Source organism: Notechis scutatus, chromosome 4 (genome assembly GCF_049901735.1).
Source record: "Notechis scutatus isolate UNSWTSFEM ecotype Mainland chromosome 4, rNotScu1.2, whole genome shotgun sequence".
Taxonomy (NCBI): domain Eukaryota; kingdom Metazoa; phylum Chordata; class Lepidosauria; order Squamata; family Elapidae; genus Notechis; species Notechis scutatus.
Window position 1 is genome coordinate 2,140,561 of NC_142012.1, and position 9,132 is coordinate 2,149,692.

Below are 9,132 nucleotides of genomic sequence, written 5' to 3' on the forward strand. Positions count from 1 at the left end.
TGAATTATGGGAGTTGAAGTCCATAAGTCATAAATGGACCATCGTTCCCTCATGAATTATGGGAGTTGAAGTCCATAAGTCATAAATGAACCATCGTTCCCTCATGAATTCTGGGAGTTGAAGTCCATAAGTCATAAATGGACCATCGTTCCCTCATGAATTATGGGAGTTGAAGTCCATAAGTCATAAATGGACTATTGTTCCCTCATGAATTATGGGAGTTGAAGTCCATAAGTCATAAATGGACCATCGTTCCCTCATGCTGGCTCAAGAATCCTGGGAGTTGAAGTCCACAAGTCATAAAAGGACCATCGTTCCCTCATGAATTCTGGGAGTTGAAGTCCATAAGTCATAAATGGACCATCGTTCCCTCATGAATTCTGGGAGTTGAAGTCCATAAGTTATAAACGGACCATCGTTCCCTCATGAATTCTGGTAGTTGAAGTCCATAAGTCATAAATGGACTATTGTTCCCTCATGAATTATGGGAGTTGAAGTCCATAAGTCATAAATGGACCATCGTTCCCTCATGCTGGCTCAGGAATCCTGGGAGTTGAAGTCCACAAGTCATAAAAGGACCGTCATTCCCCATGTTGGCTTGGGAATTCTGGGAGTGGAAGTCCACCGGTCACAAAAGGGCCATCATTCCCCACGCTGGTGCAGAAGTGTGTTTCTCAATCTTGACAACTTTAAGTTGTGTGGACTTCAACTCCCAGAATTCCCCAGCCAGCCATGCTTAGGTAGAGAAAGCTGAGAAGCTTACAGCGGCTGAAACCCAAAGGAACGCATCATAAAAAGAAAAGCAGAAAAAAAATATGATTCCACCGCTGAATAATCCTAACAAATTCTTGGAAAAATACCTGACATTTAAATAAATGCCATTTAAAACATTTGTATACTTAATGAATTTTTAAATTTATTTTTGGTTCAGCTTTTGTCTCATCTGAGGGGATCCTGCCCCTTAATTTACGCTTCTCCAATCTTAAGAAGTAATTCACTTGTTCTAGGAGCTAAAGATATTTCCCTTGCCATGTGATTGGCACAGATGGCAGGTACTCTCTAATGATTTATATGGGTAACCCAAGGAATATTTTGAAAGAAACTGAAGATAAAGAGCAGTTTTAGGTTTCCCAGGAGATGCAATGTTTTACTTATCATTGGAGATGATGAAGATTATAAAGCAGAAATGCAGGCAAGATTTTGATTTCAGTTTAAGAACCTGTGAAGCCTTCCTTCCTTTTCCTTCCTTCCTTCCTTCCTTCCTTCCTTCCCTCCCATCCTTCTTCTTTCTCCTTCTGATATCTCCTTTTCGTTCCTTCCTTCCCTCCCTCCCTCCCTCCTTCCTTCCTATCAATCTTTCTTCTTTCTCCCTCTGGCATTTCTTTCTCTTCCTCCCTTCCTCTTCTCTTCTTCCTTCCCTCTTTTCCTTCCTCTCTCCCTTCTTTCCTTCCCACCAATCCCTCTTTTCTCTCTCTGAAATTCCCCTTCCTTCCTATCAATCTTTCTTCTTTCTCCCTGACATTTCCTTCTCTTCCTCCCTCCCTCCCTTCTTTCCTTCCTTCCCTCTTCTCCTCCCTTCCTCTCTCCCTTTTTTCTTTCCCACCAATTCCTCTTTTCTCTGAGATTTTCCTTCCTTCCTTCCTTTTTCCTATCAATTTTTCTTCTTTCTCCCTGACATTACCTTCTCTTCCTCCCTCCCTCCTTTTCTTCCTTCCCTCTCTTCCTTCCTCTCCCATCTTTCCTTCCCACCAATCCCTCTCTTTTCTCCCTGAGATTCCCCTTCCTTCCTTCCTTTTTTCCTATCAATCTTTCTTCTTTCTCCCTGACATTACCTTCTCTTCCTTCCTCCCTCCCTTCTTTCCTTCCTTCCCTCTTTTCCTTCCTCTCTCTGTCTTTCCTTCCCATCCATCCCTCTTTTCTCCCTCTGAGGTTGTTTTCCTTCCTTCCTTCCTTCCTTCCTTCCTTCCTTCCTTCCTTCCTTCCTTCCTTCCTTCCTTCCCTCCCTCCCTCCCTCCCTCCCTCCCTCCCTCCCTCCCTCTCTGCCTTCCCTTCCTGCCTCCCTCCCTCCTGTCAATTCCTCCCTTCCTACTCTCCCCAACCAAAAGGGAGAGGAGATCTGGGAGCAAAGACTCAGGAGCAAACCAATTCTTTGGGGCTGGCTAGGAAGAGGAGGCAAAGTTGAAGCCAGCACCCCCCCTTCCTCCCCCCCAGACTGGCATCTAGTCTCACTCTAGCTAGCAGCATCTTCCTCACTTGCAGCTGAAGCCCTGGACTGCATCCTTCAGTTTGACCACAAAGGAGAAGCCCTGGATAGGAGATGCCACAACCCAAGAGGAGATATTGGCTACCCTTCTCTTCTCCTTTGCCTCTTTCAAGGTAACATTTCTTTCCCCCCTCCCCTCATCCTTTCGAAAGGAAATCTCATCTCCTGGTTCTAAATTGCACAAAGGGACCACTGGCCTGTTGCTTGACGAAAAAAGAGACAAGATTCAGTGGAAGATCCTCTCCTCTCCATTTTATTTTTATCGATTTATTAAATGAACGGACTGCCTGTCTTGACCACAAGCTATCGCAGCCAAGTTCATCCTCCTGTCTGACACTTTTAATTCTTGCTAAGGCAAAAGGTCTCCCTTTTAATAATATGCCGTTCGAATTGCAGCATCCAATGGATTGCTTATCTTTTATTTGATAGAAAATACTTCGCCCTGAAAGGGAACGCAAGCGATACGCGCCTATTCAAAGCCATGTTTCCAAAGGTAATGTTTAAAAAAAAAAGAAAGAAATTGCACAGGTGTATCCGGGTTAGTTTATTGCACCAAATTAACAGTCTGGTGGGAATTGAAAAGTTCATCATGTTTGGGGAGCACCTTGGTCAAGATGTAAGAGGGGCTATCTTGAAACAGGAGTTAAGATACAGTCCTGGCTAAGCTAAAGAAGAAGCAAACGATGGATGAGAGGAAAAAATGAAAAGCAGGAGATACAGACGGTGAAAAAGATTTTACTGGTTGTGGCTATTTCATTGCTGATTGCTTTCAATCTCTTGTGACTCTCATAAAAATCTCTCCCCACCCACTCAAAAAATATTATTTCTTTTCTGCTTCCTGAAAGTCTTTTTGGCTGTCATCTTCTCAGAATTCCTCCTTTTTTGTAGTATATAGCCAATTTTGATTCATTTCCAAATGCTTCCCATTTAATCATCTGTCTGAGGATAATTCAGCTAAGGCTTTTTCCAGTAACTTTGATTTTATTGCAGTGTATTGTATTGTTTTACTATTATTATTTTATTTTACTGTTTTATTTTGTCTGTACTCTTTAATCTAACTTTTATTGTTTGTCTGTTTTATTCAATTATTTAATTTACTCCATTCTGTTATTTTATTATTCGTTAAGATTCGGCGCAGATACAATAGAGGAAGATGGTGCAGAAAAATCAAATAAACATAAAGAGAAAGGTGGATTATTTCTCACCACGGAGGGGGAAAAAATGGATGGGAGAGAAAATGGTTTTGAGATTGGGGTAGCAGTGTCAACAGTTTTTTAAAAAAGAGGAGATTTTATTCCGTCCTGATTCCATGGGGAAATTGCTTCTGTTATTTTTAAGCTCGGAATAGAAAAAAAAGAAATGAGACTTTTATTTCAAGATTGAAATCATTGTGTGGTTACAGAAAAAGCTTGAATTAAAGGTAATGCAAATTCACATGGTTCTCAACTTACGACCATAATTGAGCCCACAATGTCTGTTGCTAAGCAGGACAGTCGTTAAGTGAATTTTGCCCCATTCTTTCCACGGTTGTTAAGCAAGTCAGTGCAGTCATTGAGTTAGTCACCCAGTCATTTAAGTGAATCTGGCTTCCCCATGGACTTGGTTCCTCAGAAGGTCGCAAAAGGGGATCATGTGACTCCGGGATACGGCGACCGTCATAAATATATGAGTCAGCCGCCAAGTGTTGGAATTTGGATCACCTGACCTGGGGATGTCATAAGTGTGAAAAATGGTCCTATGTCCTAAGTCACTTTTTTCAGTGCCGTGGTAACTTCCAACGGTCACTAAATGGACCGTTGTAAGTTGAGGACTGCCATGTTGGTGGTTGTGTAGCTGGGGTCCTTCCTCAGACATTTATGGAGGAAAGGACGAAGTATCTCCATGACTGTTCTGACCCAAGCCTCGTTCAAAGCAAACAAATACCAAACCCAGAGATAAAAGCAAAACCTTTTAATGCTTCTCTGTGAATTTTGTTCATTCACAGGAAAACGCTGTTAAAAACTAATGGTCTCTGATAAGAACGAGCCTTGCCAAGGTGGTGCAAGGCTGCCAAGAACACTAGATTAAATTGCAAGGAAATAATCAAAACCAAAGGTCTCTAAACACAAACCAGGGATAGTCCGAACTTCCACAAGGCTTGAAGTACAAGAACGTCCTTGCTTCCTGCAAAGAATCCCACCTCTGAGGGCTGGCTTTTATCCCTTAAGGGAGGGGCCATCACTTTGCAGCCTTACTCCCGAGTCTCCCATGTTGCTGCAGCTGCTCTTTCCTACGAGCAGCCCTGCACGCACCCACACTGAGCACAGGCTCCTCGGGGTCCTCTTCGTCGCTGCTGCCAGCCTCCACAACCTCCGAAGGCAGCACTGACGGTCCTGGCCCCATCCCTGCATCCCACGCAGGCCCCTCTTCTGAGTCCTCGCTCTCCAAGACCTCAGCCGTCTGCACCTGCTGCCGGCGAACCACAACAATGACTTTGGCTTCAAGGTCATCTGCTGTAGCTAACTGCTCACTGTGGACTCTACCAGTTTTCCTACTGGTTCGGTCATCACGCACTTTGCGCATGCACGCAGCTTCTCAAACATCAGCTGAGGGGAGAAAGAAGGGAAAAGCACAGGGGCGATCCTGCACTTTTCTCTTCTGATCGTCGGAGCTTTTTTCCCCACCGGGCTGAACCCGTAGCATTTCACCACTGCACTGTTATGAACAGGGATGAGATTCAAATTTCTTAACAACCGGTTCTGTGGGCATATGCCTAATTTGTGGGTGTGGCTTGGTGGTCACGTGACTGGGTGGGCGTGGCTTGTATGTCAATATTGTAAATATTCATGTAAATATTGAATTTTTTTTTATTAAAAAAGGAGCCATTTTACCCAAAATCAGGCAAAGCAGGCAGGCAGATTGAGTTGCTCACCGAATCACAGATTCACTCAGAGATCTATCTTTCTGAAATCTGCTGCCCGAGTCTGTCACATAAAATTTGCTTGCGAGCAAACTCACAAAATTAACTCACAACACACCAGGTATGTAAATATTGCATTTTTTTTTATTTAAAAAAAGAGCAACTTTTACCCAAAATCAGGCAAAGTGGGCAGGCAGATTGAGTTGCTCGCAGAATCACAGATTCACTCAGAGATCTCCCACTCTGCAATCTGCTGCCTGAGTCTGCACTGAAAAATAGAAGTTTCGGTCCTAAAGAAGGTTCAGCTCTGCTTTTAGATTAGCTAGAAAGCAAGAAGTCCAACAATTTTCTGCTTTCTAGCTAATCTAAATATCACAGCTGATAGTCGGAAAAGCTGATTGTCGGGGGAAAAAAAGGAAAAACAGTAACTTATTACAAATTAGGCGAAGGCACAAGGCAGGCAAGTTGGATGGCATGCATGCCAGGTAAGGAGTGAGTAAGGAGTGGTAAGGAGGGGAGTGGCGGGGCCATCCAGTGGCGCGATTTGCCAGCTCTCCGAACTGTGCAGGATCGTAACAACCGTTTCTATAGAACCAGTCCGATCAGGTAGAATCCCACCCCGGTTATGAAAACCTAAAGCCAACTCATGCTCCGTTCCTCTTCTCCATGCAGCTGTCAGCTTGAAGATGTGGATCAAGACTCGATCCAGTCAACTCTGGGAGCTGCAACCACTCCTTTTGGAGACTACGAAGCAGGAGCGCCTTCTCCTGGAAGTCAACATTCATGACTGAAGGACTTTCCCAACTCAATGAACCCAGGGCCCTGCTCTCCAATGCCACCGGCTCTACCGATTGCGGAGAGGATGCCGTGCTGTATGGGGACGCGGAAAAAGTGGTCATTGGGATAGTCATCTCCGCTATCACCCTGTTGACCATTGCAGGGAACAGCCTGGTGGTCATCTCCGTGTGCACCGTGAAAAAGCTTCGGCAACCGTCCAATTACCTGGTGGTTTCTTTGGCCGCTGCAGATCTGTCCGTCGCCCTGGCGGTCATGCCATTTGTGATCATCACGGATTTGGTAGGAGGGAAATGGCTGTTCGGGGAAGTCTTCTGCAACCTCTTCATTGCCATGGACGTCATGTGTTGTACAGCGTCCATCATGACCCTCTGCGTCATCAGTGTGGACAGGTAAGGGCAGCGAGGATGTTCTTCAGGTTTTGTGATGCCCCAGGGTGGGATACAAAGCAAACACAGTCCCAGAACACAGGTGAAGCCCCTTTTATTCATTCAGTTTGTTTCCAAGCTCCAAATATCTTTGATGGAAGACCAAAACAACTCCCACACATTTTACACGAAGAAGGGAAAAAGCAACACAAACCAGGCAAGATAAGGGCTGGAGGATGTCCACAGATAACACACACTGGGAAGGACGCCAAACTCAGAGAGGAACTATAAACTAGAGATATTTCCATGCTTGGTTTCCAGCATTGGCCCATACGCATGTCCGTCCTTTTAACCAGTTGTCACAGCTGCAGCCCATGAAGAGGATCAAAGCCCTCTCCTTCGGAGTAGACCCCGTCTCTCCCTTATCCTCTCCTCCCTGCATGCTCTAGGATGGAGAGGGGGTGGGCCTGGGTCCTCCTCTAACTGCCCAGCCGGCCTCTGCCCTTCCCCAGCCTCCTCCACAACCTCCGGAGCCCCACTTCCACTCCCTGTCAGCTATTCCTGTCTCCCTCAGAGTTAATCTCCACCAGGGGCAGGACAGGTTTGATCATAGAAGAGGGAAGTGATCATGGAGTAAATTAAATAATAGAATAAAACAGGTAAACAATAAAAGAAAGTTAGATTAAGAAGCACAGACAAAATGAAACAGTAAAATAAAAATAAAATAAAAGTAAAACAATCCAATACACTGCAATAAAGTAAGAGTTACTGGAAACAGCCTTAGCTGAATTATCCTCAGATGGATGACTAAATGGGATTAAATTAAATAATAGAATAAAACAGGCAAGCAATAAAAGAAAGTTAGATAAAAAGTACAGGCCCTTGGGGAGGTCTGTCATAACTTTGCATGTCTGCTAAGTGACCAATCCTAAGTTGAGGCCTCTCCGTACATTCAATCTGAACCGATGTTTTCCAGGTACCTGGGAATCACTCGACCTTTGACCTACCCGGTGAGACAAGACGGGAAACTGATGGCCAAGATGGTCTTCGTGGTTTGGCTTCTTTCTGCTTCCATCACTCTCCCTCCCTTGTTCGGCTGGGCCAAGAACGTCACGGTGGACTGTGTGTGTCTTATCAGCCAGGATGTTGGCTACACCATCTACTCCACCGGCGTGGCCTTCTACATCCCCACGACTGTTATGCTGGTCATGTACCACAGGATCTACCAAGCGGCCAAAGCCTGCGCTCGGAAACACCGCTTCGTGGACTTCCCGAGGCCTCGCCACCGGGACCGTATCTCCTGCGTAGACTCTGGCGTACGGCCACCACGCAGCGTCAAACGCAGCCAGGCCGCCAAGGAGTGTGCCCCGTTGTCCAAGTTCCTTCAGGAAGACCACAAGAACATCTCCATCTTCAAGAGGGAGCAGAAGGCCGCCCGGACTCTCGGCATCATCGTGGGCACCTTCACCGTTTGCTGGCTGCCGTTCTTCTTGATGTCCACCGCCCGGCCTTTCCTCTGCGGCAGCTGGTGCAGTTGCATCCCGCTGTGGTTGGAGCGGACTTTGTTGTGGTTGGGCTACACCAACTCCCTCATCAACCCCTTGATTTACGCCTTCTTCAACCGCGACCTGAGGACTACTTTCTGGAACCTTCTGCGCTGCAATTATCGGAACATTAACCGGAGACTTTCGGCGGCAAGCATGCACGAGGCCTTAAAAGCCACCGAAAAGCACGAGGGGGTATTTTAAAACACGGGAACCCTTGGCAATGTTAGAAATGTTGCCCCCCCCCCCCCGCCCATTCTCAAGAACTCCAACTACCCACCTACAAGTAGCCCAGGACAGCGAAAGCTCATGAAATCTCATTGAGGTAGGTAGGGCATTCCTGGCCTTGTAGGGAATCCACAATTAGATCTCAACAAGGGAGAAATTATTTGTAGCTCAGGGTTGAACCAGTGGGGTCCTTGGCGCTCTCTGAGCTTGGTGGTTTTATGGCAGACGTTTCATGACCCAACTAGGGAACGTATCAGTTCTAGAAGAGAGGAAATACATGGAAAGGAGGAGGAGGAGGAGGAGGAGGAGGAGGAGGAGGAGGAGGAGGAGGAGGAGGAGGAGGAGGAGGAGGGAGGAGGAAGACTAAGAGGTCCTAGTGTTCTCTTGGTTGTTTTCTTTGTAGATGTTTGTTACCCAACTAGGGAACATCATCAGTTCTAGAAGAGAAAATACATGGAAAGGAGGAGGAGGAGGAGGAGGAGGAGGAGGAGGAGGAGGAGGAGGAGGAGGAGGAGGAGGAGGAGGAGGAGGAGGAGGAGGAGGAGGAGGAGGAGGGAGGAGGAGGAGGAGGAAAATGATTGTGGGGTCCTGGGTGCTCTCTGAGCTTGGTGGTTTTATTGCAGACGTTTCATGACCCAACTAGGGAACGTCATCAGTTCTAGAAGAGAGGGAAATACATGGAAAGGAGGAGGAGGAGGAGGAGGAGGAGGGAGGAGGAGGAGGAGGAGGAGGAGGAGGAGGAGGAGGAGGAGGAATGGTTGCATAATTAAAGGTAATTCAAGGAAGTCACGTTCCTTTATGCCTGCCACACACACACAATCAGTCGCTTAAAAACAATTGCCTAAATTTGTTTGTTGAATTAAATAAAAGTATCATCTTTTTCCCACGGGACCTCAATTTCCAGGTGAATAACGTTTGTCTTTCTGCCTCCCTGAAGCTGCATGTCAGGCGGGAATGAAGTGACCTCAAATGAAGAAACATTTGGAGACTTTCAAGAAGAGATTGCACTGCCATTTGTCAGAAATGCTGTAGTAG

At 46.1% G+C, this 9,132-nt stretch overlaps 1 protein-coding gene across 1 annotated transcript; it reads left to right on the plus strand.

Annotated features, from left to right (window-relative positions):
• The first annotated feature begins 5,871 nt into the window (after nt 1–5,871).
• Nucleotides 5,872–8,188, plus strand: LOC113430274 (5-hydroxytryptamine receptor 7-like). Its single transcript, XM_026692731.2, has 2 exons — nt 5,872–6,349; nt 7,302–8,188. The coding sequence occupies exons 1-2, from the start codon at nt 5,946–5,948 to the stop codon at nt 8,071–8,073; spliced, it is 1,176 nt and encodes a 391-aa protein (XP_026548516.2). The 5' UTR covers nt 5,872–5,945; the 3' UTR covers nt 8,074–8,188.
• Nucleotides 8,189–9,132: the final 944 nt, after the last annotated feature.